Source organism: Uranotaenia lowii, chromosome 2 (genome assembly GCF_029784155.1).
Source record: "Uranotaenia lowii strain MFRU-FL chromosome 2, ASM2978415v1, whole genome shotgun sequence".
Taxonomy (NCBI): domain Eukaryota; kingdom Metazoa; phylum Arthropoda; class Insecta; order Diptera; family Culicidae; genus Uranotaenia; species Uranotaenia lowii.
The window spans coordinates 185838421-185861883 of NC_073692.1; the positions used below are offsets into that span (position 1 = coordinate 185838421).

General features: G+C 32.9%; 1 protein-coding gene across 3 annotated transcripts in view; it reads left to right on the top strand.

Annotated features, from left to right (window-relative positions):
• LOC129741959 (ATP-binding cassette sub-family G member 1) overlaps positions 1–23463 on the top strand; it is a 163098-nt gene that overhangs the window by 98878 nt on the left and 40757 nt on the right. For 2 of the 3 annotated variants that reach the window (XM_055733790.1, XM_055733791.1), the window contains exon 3: positions 20420–20537. In XM_055733790.1, the coding sequence (XP_055589765.1) occupies positions 20420–20537 (118 nt within the window). Of the gene's footprint in view, positions 1–2925; positions 3058–20419; positions 20538–23463 lie in introns of those variants that run through there. The other variant, XM_055733792.1, reaches the window with a different exon arrangement.

Consider the following 23463-nt stretch of genomic DNA (forward strand, 5'->3'; position numbering starts at 1 on the left):
TTTTCTCCCGCGTGGGACAAGTGAGAGAACATCTTTCATGTTCTCTTTGTGACCAGCAGTATAACCAGATTGATAAAAATCAGATGGTGTATTTGCAAGAATTGCCCAATGACAGAAGCAGCAAATATTGTCGTTGGCAACAGTTTGCATGCGCTGAGAGAAAAAAACTTGTACTCTCTTGCATTCTATCTTTGTCTGCATATTGCCTCTACTTTGGAAGGTAAATGCTGTTTTTTCGAGTTTCATACGATCATTTTATAATGTATATGAAACGTATATCAAAGTTGTTAAGAAATATACCTACAAAAATGTTTGCTGGGACGCCAGAGCTCCGCCCAATTGAGAAATACTGGGCTATTGTCAAGCGGACCTAAATAAGACCAAAAAAACTGCTAAGTACGAGCAGCAGTTCAAGGCAAACTGGCTTTCTGCGGCGAAGAAGGTGGACAAGGTGGCTGTACAAAATCTGATGGCAGGGGTTAAGCGTAAGGTCCGGCAATTCGAATTTGGATAAACGGAAGCCTAACTGAATATATTTTCTGAATTTTATACTAATTAAACTTGAAAAAGAAATTTAATTGGATTTTTTAAATAAACGATTTCACCGATTTACACGCGTTTTCCCTTGACCAAATTTTGACCGTATCACCCTTTATTTACCAAAGGATGTATCAACTTTTTTTCAAAACAAACTAGGAGGAACTAAAATTGAACGTGAGTGTTTTTATATTTAATGTTATTTTTTGTGATTAATTTTTTTCTATCTGTTTCTTATTTCAGTTTCAAAAATGGAAAGCGCTTCATTGCTCATCAAGGGTTTCCCCAATCACGACAATGAAAATTTGCGGACCTGTGAAATTTCGAACCCAGCTTATCCTATTGAATAAAAAAATAATAATAGATGCGAGAAGCTACCGTCGATACAAGCCAGTAATTGAGTCGCTCTAGGTGCAGGAAGAAAAATCGAATTGTAAAAGTGAAGATGTGTTTTGTTGTTTCGGATTGTTAGATATGAATCTTGTTAAAATTGAAAAACAATTTGAAATACATATAAGATTTATGTCATTTTCTCATTCCGATTAAAACAGTTGATTTCTTTGTGGGTTTAATTCGTTGTTCGTATATTCGAAGTTCTGATATCTTGTTATTCTCTCTTGTGAAAAATTTTAACGCTCACGTTTGCATTGAAGTTCTATAGAAGTTCCTTATGAAACCAAAAAGTTCGTAACGAGTTCTGCATGGAACCAAAAAGTTCGTAAGAAGTTCTGTATTGAACCAAAAAAAAAATCGTAAGAAGTTCGTAACGAAGCACGATAGGCCTAATTGAATTCTGGATTCTATAAGTTACTTGGAACGCACAAAAATGTTCTATGCTACTTGTTTAGACTTTTTATGTTCGTTCTGAAGTCCAAATTAAGCACTTATGTTCATTTCTCTCAAGTACCTTTTATTCAGCCAAATGTGAACTTTTAATGCACAGGATTAAGTATCTATGCGACTTTTGGTTACTTGGATAAGATAGCCATGGCAGTCTGCCATGCACAGTCTTCGAGAAAAAAGGTGGTTTGTTGTGTTGATAATGTGTTTAGAACACATCAAACTTGTACAGATTCTATGAAAAAAAAAGTTATAAGCGAAAACCCATATTTGTAGACACGCTCTATTTTTTATTCTTGAAAAAAAAATGAAGATCTCTATATAGTTTTAATGCACGACTTGGATATGTTCAGCAAAGTTACTTCGAAAGATGTATATCCTTGAAGATCATTTCTATACTCTATCTATTCACCGTAAGAAATTAGTATCACGAATTGTAATAAAAAAAAATGTAATCCAAGTATTCCCGAAACATGTAATCAAGTTCTATGAAACAAGATTTCGTCTATCGGAGTGTTTACATATGTATGTACTTATCGATTCATTAATTAAATCGAATACACAAGATGTTTAAAAATTCTTCAATGGTGCATCATTCCATTAACTCTTTGATATAGTACCTAAGTTAACCAGCAGTTATCTCGCAGCTGTGACATAATAGAGTATCCCAAGAGAGGAAATGTAATTTGTTCGGTTGCGTTAGCGAGCAAATATTCTCGTTGAAAGTGAAACAGACTCGAAAATAACAGGTAATTCTAGCGAAGTTGATTACCACCGTCATTACAGATTACATCTTAGGCCTGGTGGAAGGTACCTACTAGTTAGATGACCTTAGTGCAGCAGCTGCGAGTGACGACAATGTATGTCGCCAAACAATTATCAGAATTTTAAAGTGATTAGTTTGAACGGGTTTCTGAACCTAATATTTTAATAGGCACCTTTTTGAGTTGTTCTTATTTGTGTTCAGCTGGTGTTTAACATCGAAATTTTATTTTCTTAAACTATAAAATTTTAAATTTTCATTGATGGAGTCAAATGAAATAATCATCAGCTAAAGTTAAAATTAAGCAACAACCAACTTTTCGGAAACCATTCATCATCCATGTTTGTGTTAAATCCATACAAAGTATTTTTTCAAAGTTTCAATACACCTCATCAAATGCTTTTTGTTTACATGCTTGAATGTGAACAAGATTCGAAAATTGCAGGTAATTTCAGCGATAGAAGCTGCAAGGCATGTGTTTTAGAAGATCGCATCCAGGGAGTTGATCAGATGACCTCTCAATAGAGGTTGTTCATGCGTAAGATTTATGTTATTTCACTATACCAGTTTATAATGACTCGGTAGCTGGATTATAGCTTGAATCGATATTTAGGGATATTTTGGGATGTAATTAGGTTTATGCTCGCTTAAGTTGTGCTAGTTTACTTAAAAAATCCTCAATATTTTCTAACAAAATCCTTTTTTTTCTCTCGTTTCAGGTAGGACCTTATCCTGTCGTACGTAATGTGAACAGCAACAAAACGCGATGATAAAGTGTCAGATCAACATGAACTTACAAGCTGGTTCATGATTGCCCTGGGATCGGCTGAGTGAGATAGAAAAATTGCAATAAATTATTACACACTACCACTAGTTACTACTGACTACTGACAGCTGCTGCCAAGTTTAAGTTGAAGGTAAAATAAATGTGTGGGACCGTGTCAAACCATCTATATTGAAGTTCACCGGCGCTACTTGGACACATGTTTGCATTCCAGACTTAATTGTTCTGCATTTCTAAGATAACTGTTTTGCTGTTGGTTTGCTGTAACCCTAATAAATGAATCATGCACCTGACCCGTATGTTAGGAACCGGGCAAATCCGGGAAATTTTATCCAAACACCTGACAAAATCCAACCAATAGATTTCAAAATTTTAAATCCTTAAATCCTGGCAATACTTATCCAGCCAAATTTGGTCAAACCACAGAATTATTCAATAATTATCAAGGAGAAAGTCATAAAATTTTTTTTCATCAATGCAGATCAGCATGTATTAAAGCTTCCAAACCCCGTACAAGATTAATTAAATAAAGCAAAATCAAAAAAAAAATTACTCAACTTGAGTTTTTTCTTAAAGGAATCCGGGCAACCGGGCTGTTTGCTTAATTTCTTAGAGTTACCAACACTATGCTAGCAAATGCAGTGATCTAAGGTCAACAAGTAGCTAGTTGTAAGTTTTGTATCTACTTGCTTACCGGATCTGAGCTAGAGCAATTTTGAGGCGTAGATTCATCGTTCACCTGTCAGTATGCTCGAAGCATCCCACGACTGCTCTCAAGGATAATGGAGTGAGTTCAAAATTTTGTTGTGCAAAAAACTATTCGAAATAAAGGGTGATACGGTCAAAATTTGGTCAAGGGAAAACGCGTGTAAATCGGTGAAATCGTTTATTTAAAAACTCAAATTAAATTTCTTTTTCAAGATTAATTAATATAAAATTCAGGAAAAATATTCAGTTAGGCTTCCGCTTTTCCAAATACGAATTTCCGGGCCTTACGCTTAACCCCTGCCATCAGATTTTGTACCGCCACCTTGTCCACCTTCTTCGCCGCAGAAAGCCAGTTTGCCTTGAACTGCTGCTCGTCCTTAGCAGTTTTTTGGTCTTCTTTAGGTTCTGCTTGACAATAGCCCAGTATTTCTCAATTGGGCAGAGCTCTGGCGTGTTGGGAGGGTTCTGCACGTTGTTGTCGGCGTACCACTCCATGGCCTTTTTTCCGCAATGGCAAGATTTCAAATCCGGCCAAAACAGTACGGAACAACCGTGTTTCTTCAGGAAAGGCAGCAGACGTTTATTCAAACACTCTTTCACGTAAATTTCTTGGTTGACAGTGCCGGAAGCTATGAAAATGCTGCTTTTCAAGCCACGGGTACAGATGGCTTGCCAAACCAGATATTTCTTCGCGAACTTTGACAGTTTCACGTGCTTGAAAATATCTGCTACCTTCCCCCATCCTTTTGCCGCATAAAACTCCTGTACCGGAAGCTGCTTGTAGTCGGCTTTGACGTAGGTTTCGTCGTCCATTACCACGCAGTCAAACTTCGTCAGCATCGTCGTGTACAGCCTCCGGGATAGCGCTTTGGCCGTCGTATTTTGATGCACGGTTGTAGACGATATACCCAGCTGATTTGCGGCATCTCGGAGAGAGAGGTTAGGGTTTCGCTTGAAACTACCGGCAACTCGCTTTGTCGTCTCAGCGGCTTCCGGTTTTCGATTTCCCCCCGATCCAGACTTTCTGGCTATCGACAAACGTTCCCCAAACACTTTAATTACATTTGTAACTGTTGATTTGGCAACATTTAGCGATTTTGCCAGCTTTGCGTGCGAGTAGCTCGGATTTTCGCGATGCTCGAGAAAAATTTTGATATGCTGCTCTTCTTCCTTGGACGGCATTTTGACAACTGAAGAGTGAATTCCAAAATCAAAATAGGAGCAACATTCTACGCACACACACCTTCAAAATGAGGGGAGTTCAGGTTTTTTAAATGCAAAATTGAAAGAAATACGTCAAGTTGATATTGACCAAATTTTGACCGTATCTCTCTGTAATAGATTCTAATGCAGTTAGCTTAATCTGTGTTACTTGGGAAGCAAATCCGGCGAAATTTCGTCTAAAATTACTGTAGACTTGAGACATTTCATTTCACTCTATATGACGTTAACGAATTGAAATTAATTTTTGATTGTAAATTTCGATTTGCAATTCAATCAACCTTCTGTATTGAAACTCTAAACTTGACATACAAAATCCCAATCTCGTCTTTAGAATGGGTTTTTATTAGAGATGTATCGAATACCGAATATTGACCTTTTCAACTATTCGGCCAAACGAATATTCGGTCGAATAATCTGTTGAGTTTTCAATAGAAATACTTCTATTTCTAATGCTATTTCTAATAAAAATCTTCTATTTCTGCCATCTTAATGTCCTTCATATTTTTAAGTCGATTATTTCCAATCCGATGTATCAGATCTTTTTTTAAAGTAGAGGTCTTATTGATTTTCAAAATGTCACCCATAGCTGAAAGTACATCAGATGACTTGTCGTTCCTAGGACGTTTATCACAAAAGAGATTGGATTCCAGTGAAATCTGGGACAAAACTTGTCAAAACAGGTGTTAAGCTATTTGAAATTGCTTTTTAATATGGAATTAGATGAAAATCCAATTTTTGGTAGATGTCCTCAAAAGAGTTGCCAAAAAGAACGATGAAACCTTAAGCATACAGAACTTTCTACGACACGTATCCACAAGGCCGGGTTTGATCGATTTTTTGAAAAACTTGTTAAAAAAGGGGAAAATCTGAATAGAAACTAGGCATTATTCTCAAACATACAAGATGAAAAAGAAATAAAATTACTTGAAATTAAAAGTTTTCATCAAATTACAACAGCAGTGTTTAAATCGTAGCTTTTGAATAAATTTACTCTAAAAAATTGTTTTGTAACAGAAAATTTGAAAAGTTGCAAAGAGATATTTGATTTTTTCATTTGATTTAGCAACAAATCTGAATAAACCTAGCTAAAATCTGGAAAGTTAAAAAAAAAATGTGGCCATTCCGGCCAGATTTTACTTTTCTCGAATTCTTTTGGAATAAACGTTAATCAAATTATAAAGCTATCTACAGTAAAAAATACACGGATACATCTAACTGAAACCATAAGTTTTTGATGATTTTGAAGGTTTTTCAACATTACCTTTGAATATTCAATAAATTATCCAACATCAGTTGAAAAAATTTGAGATATGTATGTTTTGGTATAAATTTTAAATATAACAGCTGTTTACCATTGACGATAGTCATCAGAATAAGCAAAACAAAAATCTAAAACCTAGTATCTTCTTCTTTATTACTAAAAATTTTGATTTACTATCGTTTATGACATTAGCTGATATGATATGTTCTTCAAAAAACCAATCTCAGTATCATTTTATTATGTGTTTCTTGTTTTTTCTTAGTTGCTCAATATCTCATTTTAAAAGGTTTTGATAAATTACACAAGTCCACAAAATTCACATTCTTCCGAGGTGCAAATAATTGAAAGCTTATTTTGACTTTTATGGCTGCCCTGAATCTAAATATGCAATTTTCCTATAAACTTTTGTTATTGAAATAACTTTTGAAAATAAGTTTAAATCATTTAAGAAATTCCTGCACTTTTTTGAAAGGAAAGTTAAAACATAAAATTTTGAAATAAAAGTTTAAAATCAATTATCAACTTTCGTCAAGACTTTGTAATTTTTAGTTCTGTGAAAAAAGCTATAGAGTTTTCTATTTGACTATTTATCCAAATTTAACAACTTTTCAAAGAAGTTTTAAACCAAATTGAATTTTTGCTAATTTTTAAAGCATAAATCTAATCGTTTTTTAAGTTTCTGCAGTAATATCAGAAATACTTATTATGATATCTTTCCAAATTTGAAAAACCGTAAAATCACCAGCAAAATATTATTTATTAATTGAGTGAAGTATAAAAAACAAATTCAGAATAAGATTTTCTCTAAAATGTAGATATGCTAATCAATCAGTTATTTATGATTTCACTTAAAACTTACACATTTTAAAAATTATAAACTTCCTATCACCTAAACTAAAGGTGATCGAACAAATTTGTCTAAAGATACCAAATCAATCGTTAAAACATTGACGTTAGACGTGTAAACTGAAAATAAAAAATCCTTCTTTAATGTTATTATTTTATTTTAACTTTAAAGTAAAACAATTTAAATTTTAAGAAATAATTTTAAGAAATTTGTCTTTGTTTTTCTATGCTGAATTTTTGTGTATTGATAACATTAGCCTTTGGATCTAAATTTTTATAAGAAAAACATAGTTTCTACCTTCTCTTCTTTCCAGGACCCAATATTTCAATTGAAAGTGACAAAATCTTCTGAGCTTGAAATTTTAAATTTTAATACCTGCGATTGAAATTTTATTAACTTTCCATTTATTTTTATTAGGATATAAAATCACGTTTTTATTCGTACATGATAATTGAAATTATCTTTAAGAATTCGAAAATAGATTCGAAGTTTTTAGAACTATTTTTTGGAGAACAAAGTTTATTAAATTTGAATTTGCTTTGTGCTTCAAATATTTACAATAAAACAATAAAATTCCTTAATTTTTTCGATCAGTTTCGTATCGATAATTCGTGACGTGACATGTACTTTGTCAATATAATTGAACATGATATGAAGAATTTCATTTGAACTTCAAATATGAACCTTTTTGCCTTTTGTTTTGAAAATTCTAAGAATTCTATTGTAGAAAAAGGTTTTGTTCTTCACTTTGATTACTGGCACTCTTAAAGTAATACAAAATATTTTCTTCTTTTTTATCAAATCAAACTCAATCATCAACTACATCATCATCAACATTTAAAATCGTGATTATTACAGTTACAGTTATTACAGTTAAATTTTGCAATCAAGCCTTAAATTGAAAATGAAGCAAAAAGAATTCTAGAACTATCAATTTTATTATCCTTTCGCATTTTTCTGTTTATTACAACAATTCGTTTTCTCATTGAAGTGATCTCGATCTGGAAAAATCTTTCTACCAAAAATTATTCATTACAAGATTCGGAACTCTTGCGGAAATCGACGGACAAAAACCAAAAGCGCCACCATCAAATGCTGCGGCAGAAATGCAACTATTCAGTGAAACACGCTAAGGAAAAACCCAATTTATATTATACGGTCGGAAATAACTAGAAGTTTGAGGGTTCATTTGCACAACAAACACACTGAGGTCTTTCTCTACGTGGTCTTGGCTCTCCAGAATTAGCACGGTTTTTCGGTATCAGAGTCGTCATTTGCTGTTCAAACCTTTTTTTCCTTGCGGGCCGTTAAAAAATGAGATTTATAACCCCCTCCTCCACCTCCGTGGACAAGCGTGGACATTTTGCAAACCCCGGATGTCCACGTGGACAGGTTTGATTTTTTTTGCAAAATCTAACTTGACAGTTAAAAAACAATACTTTCTGTTTTTTTTGGCTGATTTGGTTAAAAAAAACGAATTAGCACTTCCTGATATAATATAATTTTAAATGTTTCAAATTTCTAAATTATCATATTTATCACATGCTTTCAAGTGGCTACTAGTTTTACTTAAACTGGAAAGCTTTGAAAATTTAAGATTTTGATTTAAACATCTTAATAAAACTAGATAAAATTGATCAGCATTTGAATGAATTAAACTAAATTAAACTAAAACCTTGGGAACAAATCTGTTACATATCATAAATCAGGATCCCAATCAAAATAAATACTTGGCCACATCATCAAAACCCTTAATCGCAATAGCCTCAGCACTGTTCCGTGGAATTTGAAACCAATGATCAGGCTCAACGAGATAAGCAATACTAATTAGATATCTGTTTTAATCGAAGATATTTTTTTTATCGAGGAATCTGAATGCACAAAAACGAGTGAGGTTCTTAATAAAATTGAGTCAGTGGCATAGCTTTTCTTCAAAAATTGGTGAAAGTATGTCAGAGTGCATTTTGCAAATGTATTCCAAAATTGAACAAAAGCATATTAGAGTGCATTTTAAACCCCCCGGAACGAGGGAAACAAGTGAAAAATTCAATTATCGAGAATTGTTGACCATTTCTGTCAGCAGATGGTGTTAAGGTTTGTTAAAAGATTGTCTGTTGGCATTTATATGAACAATTTCAAGAGCTAGGTATCTTTGCATATATAATTTTTGTTTCTACCCAACGTGATCAGAATTCAAGAAAGCGGTACTAGTAAGGTTTGCATGAATAAACTAACAATCAGATAGTAGAAGTAATAGTCGATATGAAAATCATCAGAAACTTCCTGTAGTTAGTTGGTTGAAATGGAAATCAAAATGAACCCTAATTTAGGGTTGCCATCGGCATTTTTCGAAAATATCCAGCCGTCCCGCTTTTTAGTCAAAATGTCCCGCTTTTTTTTAATAAAATTTTTTCTAGTGCATTGAAAAATATTTCTAGTGTTTCTATACAATATTTTTCATAGATTTTGTGTGGAGCTCCATTTTATTATGTTACGGGAATTTCGCTTATGTTGTTTCCAATATTCGAAACTGTTCGAAATTTTTAAATCAGTTTTCAAATGCATATTCGATATTTGAACAATATTTTTAAAAAACGGCCTTGATATAAACATTTTAGAACCCAAATGGTTAAATTGATTGGTATAGAAATTCCCACAATTTTGAGACGCTCTAAATCTTAAAACGAGACATATATGATTTATATAACGAAGTAATACCCATGCTAATAAATTAAACAAAAAAGAGTTTTTAACAAACCTTAAAATTCTGGATTTGGTCTACGACTTTCATCAAAAACACCGTTTACATATAAGTCAAATAAAATTATGCAAAACTTGGCTATTTTTTGGTCTAGGGATTCGATCAAACAACTTAGCTTTTGAAAATGCTCGACGTTTCGACCATTTTTGGTGGTCTTTCTCAAGGGAATTATCTGTCCGTTGTTAATGTCAATTCAGTTTTTTTCCAATTTTTATTTTTCACTGATTAAATTCTAGAGTAGCGAACACTGGACTCCTAAACGTTAGACAAAAACTAAATTTACAATAACAATGAACAGAACATTCTCTTGAGAAAGACCACCAAAAATGGTCGAAACGTCTGGCATTTCAAAAGCTAAGTTGTTTGGCTGAATCCCTAGACCAAAAATTAGTCAAAATTTCCATACAACATCAATCACGACCGAAAACATAAATTTAATTATGAAAAAACTTTTGTATTACAACGAAATTTAAGCTTGATTGAAAATGGGAGCTTATCTAAGCTATTTTTTCTCATAATATTCTTGAGCAACTATGGTGAAAACCATGAAAATATTCTGAAATTAAAAAAAACTGCTTATAATGCTTGTAATATTTTCATCATTGAATTTTTTGAGTTTCAAATAACTTGACAATTTTAATAACATCTTTGTGTCATTCTCTCTTGTTTAATTGCGATACATTTGGCTGAAAAGCACGGAAAAACTTATACTTTGTTCTACGTTCACTCCTGGTTTTGAAATCATGGACGTTGACTCGAAAAGCAGGTGTTTTACCAATTGACCTATGTTGTTGATTTATAAAACTTTGTATTCAAGTAAAAAGCTCCACACTTTTTTACTCTAAAAGAAACATACATAAATACATGACCTTCATGACTTTGTCTAGAACATTTTAAAAAATTTCCCGCTTTTTTCTCAAAATGTCCCCCTTTTTTTTGGAAACCATTTGGTAAGCCTACCTTAATTGTAACACATGGGACAGATTTTGTTTTAAGTTACAAGAATAAATAAATATAAAAGTAAAAAATACTATATTTAGGTACCACAACATGAGTTTCTGTTGAAACCTCTATGTTAGTTTGAAACGGAATAACATTATGGTTTGGAAAATCTAGTTTAGCAGTGCTAATCTTTAAAACTTCCTTGAGTTTTCTGCTACATTACTTTTGCTTATATAGGTTTTTGGTTAAAAATACGACGGGTCTTGAAGAACTTACAGAGGTTCCTCGCTTATCCAGTTTCGATGTAAATGGAAAATCTGAAAAAAATACTTTTTACCTACAAATGAAAAAATGCAGTGTTAAAAATAAATTTTGATTAATCAATCCCTGAATCTGAATATGCACTTAATATGCAATAACATCCTCGTAGCTTTCAATGAGTGGGAAAGGCATTTTCTAGTTGGTTGCTGATAGGATAGGCAAAATCGTCGTTGAAGACTTTTTCCCGTAACGCAAACGAGTCGATAAGAGCTAAACCAACGAACGAACCACAACCGCTTCTCAAGAACATACTCCAGGGAAAGTGTTATCCCGAGGTAGATACCTAAACGTTGTATGAAATCAAAATAATGCTGATTAGCAGCAAATTTGCATCTGCCACACCGACGATGATGTTGGTTGCTCTTGATGGCTCTATTAAAACTATGGTCGACGACCATCAACCCAGCTTCAGCGAGCAGTTGTGGGCATTTTCTAGTTAAGATCGATGCTTAACTCGACTTGGCTTAACTAGCCACTATAAGTGCTTGTTCAACACTTTGATGGTGTGATATATTTTGACTTAATGATTATTTGGGGATTGCGAAGCGTTGCCAGCTTGGATCTTTACAAAGTGTCTATTGAGAAGGGATTTACTATCTCGAAGAGATGCTTTACTTAGCAAATAGTCAAAATAGAATTATATATCATTTATATTTTTTTAGCATTTTATTTTTATTTATTTTGTTACATAGGTGCATGTGTTAAACTTTTTTCCGGGTTATAATTCGGTTTTCGATTTGGTTTTCTGACTGACGAATGAGTGATGTGGCACTGAACAACAGGAGGATAAAAAAGCATTCATGGAAAATTGATCATGATACAAATCACTTGATTTAGTTTACCTATCATTGCTATTTCTATAAAACAAGTATAACTCGTTAGGAAATTGGATAATGTGACGTTCCTCGCATTTTTGCTGACTAGTTTTGGAAAGTTTGTTGACCGAAACGACGAAAACGAAACGTTACCCAACTCGTTGAGTGCATATTACTCAATGCGCTGATGGGCTTAAGGTGAGTTGACCTATTATGCTTGATATTTAATGAAATCCAATTAGAGCTGAGCGCAGCTTCTGAATATTTTTTATAAATCATCATCTTTACCTTGACAAAAGTTTGATTTAATTTAATTTCCTGTCGGTGCTTTACTAGTTGTGCCAAATCTCAATACAAAATTGGCGCCTTTACTTTTAATTGCATGAAAGAATGCTCCCATCGACTTGTACCTTCCTGTAAATTATTCGTTAAAAAAAGCTGGATTAACCGGAATAGATAAAGCATATGATACCGAGACGTTCTTGCAATGTTGAAAATTGCAAACCGCAGATCGTCACCCTGCAATCCTGATGAAAACCTTCTCAAGCCAAGCCTCCGCAGCGACTCGAATAATAACTCTCATTAGTGAAAACAAAAACTAGTCCAACGAGATGAAAAAAAGGAACGTAACTAGTTGAGGTCCATGATCTTCATCTGCAACTCGTTCCTTTTTTTATCTGTGATCTATATTTGTAGATCTTAATGTTGGTTTGAATATTCTAGTTCGAATGTTCGAGGCGCGTTCCCGCAAGTTCGTTTATATTATTTTTCCTCTCAATATGGAAGTTTTGTTTGTATGATTTTGTGCATTTTTATGTAAGTGACTTATTCATGCGAAATCTTTGAAATGCATTTCAATTTCTAACAACAATATATAATCTTGTGGAAGTTTATTCGATGTTAAAATTTTATTTTAGACATAAAATGACCTTATAAATATTTGCTGATTTGCTTATTTCATTGTATTCTGATTTCAATTTCAATTTATTATAAGTAAATGTTTTTTTTCCGTTACCGTGATCTAGAGATTTTGTTTTAATTTGGAAAAAAAGTGTTTGTCAAATAAAATTTGATATCTCGTTGCGCTAAATCAAGAATGAATGAATTGCAGTTTACAAGAATATTTTTGCTGTAAAACAACAACAAAAAAAATCTAAAAATTTGACTGCATTTTGCAGCTGTCTAATGTGGATATATTGAGTATTCCAGATTTACCGTTTTTTCAGTGCTTGTCCGGTTAAAAAAATCAAGAAAAGCCCTGTCTGGCCCGATTGTCCCGATAACGAAGAGAGTAGCATGAATTTTTCCGAATTCATCCTTCAAAACCAAAATCTCACATCATGGAGCCAAAATGGTATAAGTGCATAACAGCTATAGCAAAAAGACGCTTTAAGCATGTTGTATTCGACTTTTCTCCATATTTTTATTTGTTAGAAATTTTGTATTTTCCTTAAAAATTTAAAAAGTATGTTAAAATATTAAAAAAAAAATGATAAAAAAAATCACCAAATAGAGTTTTATTAACTCAATATCGATAAATTTCGTATTTCCCCCCTATGGCTCTGAAGGCCTCATTTATGATTTTTGAGTAAAACATCAAATTATATGGTCTTGCTTCATTAAAAGGAACTTTTGAATTTTCAAAGTCAGAATACAAGGCTGTCGATGTATCTTGCTAAAAAAAATTTCAAGTGATTGTCTTGCAATTTTGTCAATGAATTATTTTGAGGAATACCTGCATTTTTGACGGATTTGGCCCGTTTTTGAGTTGAAAATTTTCAAACCCGATGCCCGGATACGTTTGAAAAAAAAAAATAGAAAGCTTGAGATAAATACAGCATATTTATATAAATGTTACTATGAAAAGGGGGCTTACCAGATTCTTTCAGAAAATAGCGGGACATTTCACGAAAAAAAGCGGGAAATCGCCAAAAAAGCGGGACATTTTAGAAACTCTTAAAAACATTTTTTTATCATTCCTAAACATATGTAGGTGTTCCTTCAGCTAAAAGATTTCTTAGAAAGTAATAAAAAATGGGTAACTGAAATTGGTTAAAAAAACTGAATTCACAGAAAAACTTTTATCTTTGTATACTGTGAAAACTTAGTCTTAATAGTTCAGAGGGATTTAAAATCCAAAATTTGAAGAATGTTTTTATATTTTTAAACAGTCGTTTTTTACCATCTACCAAGTTTAATTAACTTAACTCGTCCATTAATTCATTGTATGATTGAAAATAGTGTTTCCCGTTATATATTATCCGGAATTTGTTTTTTAAGCTTCACATTCAAGGTATTCTGCTAGGATTTCGGAGAAACATCTGGAGCCATCATCATTTGGAAGCAACTTAAATAATATTTTTTCAATCGAAAATATTAACATCGCTAGAACGTGCTCAAAGAACGCTTGACTGAACCAGATTGATATGGTGATGCTAAGATAAGCGTGTCTGATCTATTCTATTCTTTTCTATATTTTTTTTTATTTATAGTGGATTTTAACCAACTTGGTCATTCGTCCTCACTTGTCTGATCGCCCGGTTTTACCCGGACTTGCCCGGATATTTGACACAAAATTTAGGAAAAGTTCGGTCCGGCCCGGTTGCCCGAATTCTGTAGAATTTAGTCTAGATTTTGCACTGATTTATTCTCATTGTTTCCACAACTAAAAAAACTTAAATTGAGCTTAAAACAAGTTTAATATGAATAATCATGAACAACTTAAGGAAGCCTAAAATACGATTTAAAAACCTGCTGATGTGTTTTGATGTTTAAATATATTTTGAAATGATTTTTTTTTCATTAAATAATTCCTTGGTTTGACCAAACTTGCTGGAATATTGACCTTATTTTGGTTTAAAAATTTTGAAATCTGATGCCCGAATTTTGCCAGGTTTTTGGGTAAAATTACCAGTATTCGTCCGGTCCAAATATGTCTGGTTAATATTCTGGCAACCTTAAATCCTAAGAACCAAACGAGTTATTTATTCTAGTCTTATATAAAAAATGGTGCTAATTTTGAGAAAACAAAATTCAAAAAAATCATGTTTGAATGATTGGTTGTGTTGAGCCAATAAATTTCAATTGAAGCTAAGGTTTTTCCAGTGCCTTTCGGTGAATGCCATGATATTTAAGTAGGATTATTTCTATTTTTCAAAATCATTAATGGATAAAAAAACGATTAGATAAAAATGACAGGAGTTGAATATGATCGTTTTCATCAAGTACGAACCAACTATTTTGAAGTGGTAATCTGAAAAGGGTTGAATCTACAACAAAACGTTTCTCAGAAAAAAGCGGGACATTTTGAGAAAAAAGCGGGACGGCGGGACATTCTCTAGGCAAGCGTGATATGTGCCGCTTTTATGGGACGGATGGCAACCCTAGCTTAAGCCCAAATTTTTTGAATCTGGATCGGTCAACAGGTGAACTGAACAACACACCAAACTTTAAAACAAATTATGCTTTAATAACAATATACGGCAGTAAATGTTGTCGCTTATGATTGCTGGATATTGTTAGCAAGCCAAATGAGCACGTTTTTTGAATTGATCATTTTATAATATAACTAGCTGACCCGGTAAACTTCGTTTTACCCGTTACTTAATAAATCGTTGGAAAATGTTTACAGTTCTTTAACTTCTTCGTGCTTGTGAATCAGTTTTCATGAAAATCGCCTTCAAGTTGTTCGAGTTTTGTCCCGTTTTTAGTTGATTTTGTATAGGACCCCTCTTCCGTAAAAAGTGAGATTCTTGAAACTATTATACAAACCATCTCTGACTTAAGAAACCTTCGGATACCAAATTTTACTTCATTCCGACCGACCGTTTATTCGTGATGGTGTTACAAAGAAAACGCCTCCATTTTTATATATAAGATGATGATAATTTTTTTTAAAATCATTTTTTTAAGAGAATTAAAATCCATTTTTTTAAGATAAAAATCATTTAAATTATGCAGCCCAGTTAATAGTTTTTATTAGCAAAATGATTAAAAATATGTGGTTCTAAGATTCCGTAATGGTGACAGCTGTTTGACATGCGGGTGGCATTCGCTATTGCTAAGAAGAAACTGGAAAACCAATAAAACGGGAGAATGGCGAAGACTAAGAAAACATTGTTTTTAAAGTTTTTAGTCCAGAAAAAATACAAATATGTAGCCTTAAACGTAAAAAAGATGTTGATAGATCATTTGAAAAAAAAAATCAACCGAAGTTGGTTAAGAAGAATGAGACATTAAATTTTACAGTTCTAAACGTATGCGGGAGTAAGACGCAAAAGTCATACAGAAAAAGAATATTTAATTTAATGTTAAGTCAAATTATCCTGAGGGTAAAATGTCGCTTCCACTTCAAAAGAAGCGTATGGGGTGAAGACCCAAATGGGAATTAAATAGCCAATAATCATGTGAAAAATGACACGTCCTAATATTTGATGCTGTAAAATTAAATCCCATAATTTGATGAGCATCTTTACTGAAGACACCTTTAGTTAGTCTGAATTTTATAGTTTCTGCGGTATTAATTTTGTCTCGCTAAATTCCCGTTCTGGACCACTGTGCATTGTTTTTTTAAATTTGACAATATTTATATTCTGTGTATAGCACCAAACCGAATAGCGACAGCAGGACTAGCGACGCTTTTTTACTAGCGAGATTCCTGTCATTCGCAGGTTTGTTATTCTTTTTTCAGTCCAGTAGGCGATTTCAATGTAGTACTCGAACATTGTTTATGTTATTTACTGTACATTTTCCCTAGGTCGTCAATCACATGCTTCAAGTTTCCTAGGAAACTCGCGATGCGTCGTTATTAATTTCAACGTCGCTACGTATGCTACGTGTCGCTAGTAGGCAAAGCTGCTTTGATTACTAGCGCTCCACCGCTAGCGCTAACAAACCGAATCACATGTCCTCGTTGACAATCAGATTTTTCTTTTATTTTCTTTATTGCGGAGTAATTGTTACAACCGAAGTAGGGGAACGTCCGGCGCCCAGAGCACGCACTAGCAGCAATTTATTCTTTTATATGAGCTGGACTAAAAAATTTATTTAGTTCTGCAGAACTGAGGATATCCATGTAGAGAAATTGTGATTCAAGGTTTCACAAGAATCTAAAGTAAATTAATTTTTTTAGTGGCATAAAAGAAATAAAAGTAAAACCAACTTTTTGTTATGCACCTGTTTCGAGTAGCAAAATTTCTCTATTTATTTTCTGTAGTTGAAATAGTTCCACAAATCTCCATAGTTGAAATGTTTGGGAAAAACCTTGGCGGAAACGCTTTTCGTGTTTAAAACTTAAAAAAAAAAACAAATAAAACCTAAGATCACTCACGTTCAATTTCAATGCCTACTTGTTTGTTTTGGAAAAGCGTTTGCAAGCTTTGTTGAATAGGTACGAATGTTTGCATTTTTTTTTAAAATTTCGCCTGCTTTGAAAGGGTGATCATTCTAAGTTTATTTTATATTGATGTTTAAAATAACAACAATCTAAGCATTGGCCATGGTACAGAGGTGGCGTGTTCAGTGCTCACCTCGATGGTTCAGGTTCAAATCTTCAAGGATGCAAATTTTTCAAGTAGGTATATAACATAAGACTGAGTCGATTTGGGGTCATTTTTTAATTTCTTAAACCCTGGGGTCTTAAAAGCTTCGTCTTGATCAAAAACTCATCCATGATTTTTTTTTGTAGAATTTTCAAGTATCGTTAACTTGAGTAGATTTGAACTTTTAGGTTTGTATGGGAAAATTGAATATTTTGTACTGAAAAATCAACATAATTTTTGTTTCTTTTGTGGAACCAAGCCAGCTGACAGATTGTGTGCCAATTTATAAAATTCCTTAAGGAAATTTTCCGCTGAACAACTTTATCCAAGACCGTAACTTCATATCTTATTAGACAAAAAAGTTATTAGCTATTTTACAGAGGTATGTTTTTTCGTATTGACAAACAATAAATTCAATTGACATCCCTGCAGGGAGCCTAGCGAGGTATTGCATGACTACTTTTCCTGCAATACTTCGCGAGGCTCCAGCAGTGGTGTCAATTGAATTTGAACGTTACTAAAAAATTCTACAAAAAATCATGGATGTGTTTTTGACCAAGACGAAGCTTTAAAGACCCCAGGGTTTGAGAAATTCAAAAATGACCTCAAATCGACTCAGTCTAATAACATTCTCTTCTTAATAACAGTTAAAAAAAAACATTGATTGAGTTGAATAGGTAATAAAATCCAAAGACAAGGACGAGAAAACTATGTTTCTTTTATATAAATCTTTTTATTCGTCTCATGCAGAGGCTGAATAGCCTTCTACTCAGCTTCGACTATGAAAGTACGATAAGAACTTAAATTTTAAGCTGAGTAGAATGCTATACATTCGTTACAAAGCTGAATAAGCTATTAAGAATCTATTTTATGGAACGTTTGGTTACTTGGAAATAGCATTAAAATTTAAAAATTTTAATCTAGGGGGGGGGGGGGGTGGCGTTTGGGTATGTGAACCCATAAAAGTGGTCTTTCGCAATAAAAAAAAACTCTTTTTAAATTGATTTTTAATCCTACATTATTATTATTCTGTTTTGTTAGTGACACTTTACTATCTTCGTGGCATTTGTGTCATCTAATCCTACATGTTCGACTTGATTTACTTGAATTTCCTCATCCACTCTCATCTCTTTCCCCTCAAAAACAAAGGAGGAAGAAAAAATACACCGGCCAAACGGCAGACGACCAATGCAGTACGTTTTTTTTTTTTTGGTAATCGGCGGTGGCAGAAAGACTAAGTATGACAATAAACTTTCGTTCGCTAACAGACTCAGATGGTGCACTGGGTAAGATATCGGACTGGCAAGCCGTGATGAGATGTTGTTGTGAGTTCGATTCTTACTAATCTTTTTTTCTAGCACCTCTGCCTTTCATTTAATCTCTTAAGTGTCTTCAGAACATTTAAACCTTTAAATATGATTCATAACTTGAAAGCATAAAAAATTAGTCGAAAACAGAAGGCAGTTGAAAATCATTTTTGTATGGAAGCACGCAAAACACATCAAGTATATGCTTGTTGTGTTCAAATATGAGCGCGTGAAGACAAATGGCGCCAACACATATTTACTGCACGTAGCTCAAGCTTCAACGTGATATATTAGTTTTAAAAATCCACTTGTACGTTTTTGCAATAAACGCTTGTGTGTTTTCTAGGAAACGTCGTAGAATGTAGAAATCTTGTGCAAAACGTGTGATTTGAATGGCTCATCAAATTTTTAGAACATTTCATTCATGTAAATGCTCATCTAACTATAGATTTTTAAGTTGAAAAATACTACTTCTCTGAGAAACATTTAAATAACTTGCAAAACCAAACCTCTATTACTCTGCTCTTAAAAGTAATAGAGTTTAGATGTTTTCAACAAAATTCCATATTATTACGCATTTTACAACTTTGTAGTATATAATAAAGCTATATCTATTGAAAAAAAAGTTATAATTTTTAATTTTTTCATAGTAGATCTTGTCTAATTTTTTATATGCTTTCAAATTATGAAGCATGTTTAAAGGAGCAAATGTTCTGAAGAAAATTAAAAGATGAAATGAAAGACAAATGCGCTAGGAAAAAAGTTCCACTTTTTGCCCTTTCGGACCACTGCGCAGTGATGCTTCTCCAACCATATCATCTTTGTTACAGTGCGCTTTTCAGAGCACAGAGATTTACTAAATAGGCATTGGATTTTTGCAACCTCTTCTATGGGTGTATGGAAAAGTTAATAGAAAAAAAGCCGGAATATAAAGAGTAGTTGTTTTGGATTCGTACATTTACTGAAAAAGACAAAAATGATTGCAATTAATACGACAATTGAAAATCATTGAATATTGTGGAATGATATATTCTTTACTTTTTTCAATTCTCAGATTTCAAAAACTTGTTTCTTGTCATTTTGAACGAATAATATATAATTATGAACAACATAAACGTGTAGATTTAAAAACAAAATAATAAGTTTCATAGAGCTTATCGAAGATTCAATAATTTAAATAAACTATATTGTGACTTAAATTTGGAACACACTTAACATAAATTCTAAAACTTTGAAATTCTAATGTAAATTTTATTAACTTTTTAAAATTTTCCCACGCATGATATCATATTGTTTCTTAAATAAAACCATCCATATCGTTCGAAGATGTAAGCGTGTGTATGTGGTTCGATGTCTTAAACAGTTATGACATTTCCTTCGCGAGCTAACTTTTGCTGCTGTTTCTCTGTGAAGACGTCTTAGAACAAATCGGATCAAATGAGTTTGCTTGCTCGGTATCATTTGCATTCATTTGAATAATTGAAATGCGCCGAGTGACAATTTCGCAAATGCGAATTAAGTTTAAACAAACAGGGGGGATCTGAATTATCGTGTCTCATCATAGCGAGTGAATCACTCGAGCTGGAAAAAAATCGAGAAAAAAGTTAGGAAGCTGGAAAATGGAATAAGCTTTTCCCACGTGTGGTTTTCTTCCAGACGATAAATCAATCAACATCAATTAGGATTTGTGTACGAATTTTTGCGAGATGAAAAAAAAAGATACAAAATTATTGGATTACTAAACGTGTGTTTTTTTTTCTTCCTTCCAGACAAAAAAACCGTTCTCAATGGAGTCTCCGGAAAGTTCAACGGAGGAGAGCTGACGGCCATAATGGGTCCATCGGGTGCTGGGAAATCCTCGCTGCTGAACATTCTCACTGGATATACGTAAGAAGCTTTTCCAGGGTGGTTCTCTGTTGGTTGGTACGAATGCAGTGAAGCACAGTTTTCGAGGAGACATTTCAATTATTTTTGCACTCCAGCTAATTTGATTAAATTTGGTTTAATTTGAAATAGCAGCAATAATAACTTCTAAAACCATAGAAACGGATTTCAAAATACCTTCAATCACGAATTGAGATGCTTAAGCCAATAGCCAAATAGTTCAGAATAATTCGCAAATATACATGGAAAATCAAATCAAAAATATTTGCTCAATGAAACAATGATGGCACTTCGATAAAGATTTTATTGATGTTGATCGCATACCGGATTAAGAAGTGGCCGGTATCCGTTAAGAACACTGAACTTTATTCCAATTGCTCCACTTGAGCTGCTTCTTGAATTTACCGGCATCCATGTTTGCTATTTGAATTATCATTTGAAATATCAGGCAGATGATTTGATGAGTCGATAGCGGGATCCATCAATCGATGATCATACAAAACTACCTAAGTAACGCATAAAAGTTCTATCGAACATTTGCAAGAAATTTTAACGCTACTTGGGAAGGTAATTCCAGAATTCAATCGATACAAGAGTTCTAGGGATCTAGCTTATCATATATCAGAACTGGTTCGAGTAAATATGCTGATCATGAAATGAGTTTCGTTTTCTCACAACTATCATTGTCTCGAGTGATCGTTAGTTTGATGTGTTGTTAACAATTAAAAAAATGCTCCCGTCATGTTTTCTCGAGAAATCTAACAGGAGTTCTATGACTATGGAATGATGGTGATATCAATTAACGGCATTTTATTATCGACAGTTTTTGATATTGAGATGAGAATAATTTTTGAACGAGGGAACGAGCGCCACACGAGGCAAGATGGGCGCTTTAAGTTTTAGTAAAACAAAATGTGTTTGAGACTTTTTTCAAACCTAATCTTATTTTAGATTTCATTTCCTGTTTACCGCCGTATATAATATTTAATTTCGATGTGACTAAAAAGAAATAATTTAATCTTAATAAAAAATAAAACATTTTAACATACATGTGAATTTAGTGACTTGTCTCTTGTCTGTAGAGCAGTTTCCAGATTTAGTAAAATTAAGCACAACTTCTATTGTGACCTTAAATGTCACTTTGGACTAAATTTGCTCGAAAACTTTGCATCGTGCAAAGTTTAAACCAATCCATTGAATGACATAGTTTTTCACATCGTGAGATAGTTTTTAAAAGTTTTTGATTCTGATATAAAATTGAGCAAAAGATGCACAAATTCTAACATTTTTCAATGTCGTAAAAACTTCACTTAGTATGACGGGTTGGCTCAATGATATGATATCACTTAAAAATTTTTTTTGGTTTTATTAACCAACACTGTTGGTGTAAAAATATTTGTCGGAAAATCATCAAATTATTTAAATTTTTTTCTTGAAATTCAGTCACCAGTAAAGGGTAAGATGCAACAAAATGCAAATGAACTCGACAACTTATAAATCTGGTTTCCATATGCTGGAATATGATTATTTTGCATACAGCAGTTGTTTATATCAAATATATCCTTCCTAACATTTATTTTTATTATTAGTAGAATTTTTTGAATTATTTTGTACTCCTAGATATATGCAGAACATGTATGCTTTTTCTTATAAAAACATTTTTGCTGAAAAAAAAAATAAATTTAATTCGAAAAAAAACAAAATTTCCTGAAAATGGTGTTTTCTTTGTTAGGTGAAAATCACATTCTTACATATATGTGTTGTGAACTCACTTGGTTGAATAATTCTACTGAATCAAAGCAATCGAAAGATTCCCTTTAATTCAACCACGGTATAAGAGAGGTTCAAATACCGGTATTTTTATAGTAACTTGAATCTTCTTCAGTGGGGGTTTTCGATTGATCAATTCGAGCAATTTTTCAGTTGCTTTGATTCAGGAAAATCGCATGTTTTTAGAAAATTTGCAGAATTTGTGAAACCAATACTTTTTCTGACTACGTTAATTTGAAGTCTTATCAACCTTGATGCCCAAGTGGTATCATCAACTTTCGATATTAAATTCTTTTAATGTTTTAATAGTACTTCTTGGCGATCATTTGTTCTTACAACATTTTTGTTGAAACCGATGGTACTATTCTTCATCGCTTTCTTTTAAAAATCTTCTGAAGCTTACCACAGTGATAACTAAAAGTGTGGAAAATATATATTCAAAGAAATCACCGTCTTTTTAGCGGTGGACATTGAATCGCTAATTGGCTTTCAATGATTTTTTCCACAATTAAAACTTGTCCTCAAAGCCTAGATTTTTTTTCCTCAAAATGGTCAAAAACCCGTTTATTAAATTGAAGTTCTGCATTGGATCATTGCATTGAGATGTTGAACAAAATTGTCGAAATCACAGAAAAATGTTGAATTTCACATATTTAAAGCAACTATCTACAAAATTAAATTCTTGATTCAATAATTTTAACCCAGATTTTATAATTTTTAATCTTATTTAAATATCATGTGAAGCCATTGACTTTACAACGTCTCGGCATAAACTGAAAGAGAAGACCGCTGCAAGCTTTGTATGGTAACTTCAAATTCTCAAATTTTCACACCTCCCATAACTTTTTTCGGTTGTTTGTGTTGCCAGAAATAATCAAAAATATTTTGAAAGCGATACATCCAGTCCTGAGTTAGCGCAACGAGTTTTATTTTTGTATGGAAATTTGTATGGGAAAACAAATTTTTTCATTCAAAACACACCTGACTTCTACCCCAGGAAAGATATTCGATATTATAAAAAAAATTAAAACTTAATTATTTTATCTAAGCGTTTTTGACTGCTTATTTGAAAGGAATGTAACTGTAGGATGAGAACAAAAAGTCCAAAAAAACTGCTTTGCATAGCCAGCGAATTCAGTGATTTATATAACCTTCGCAA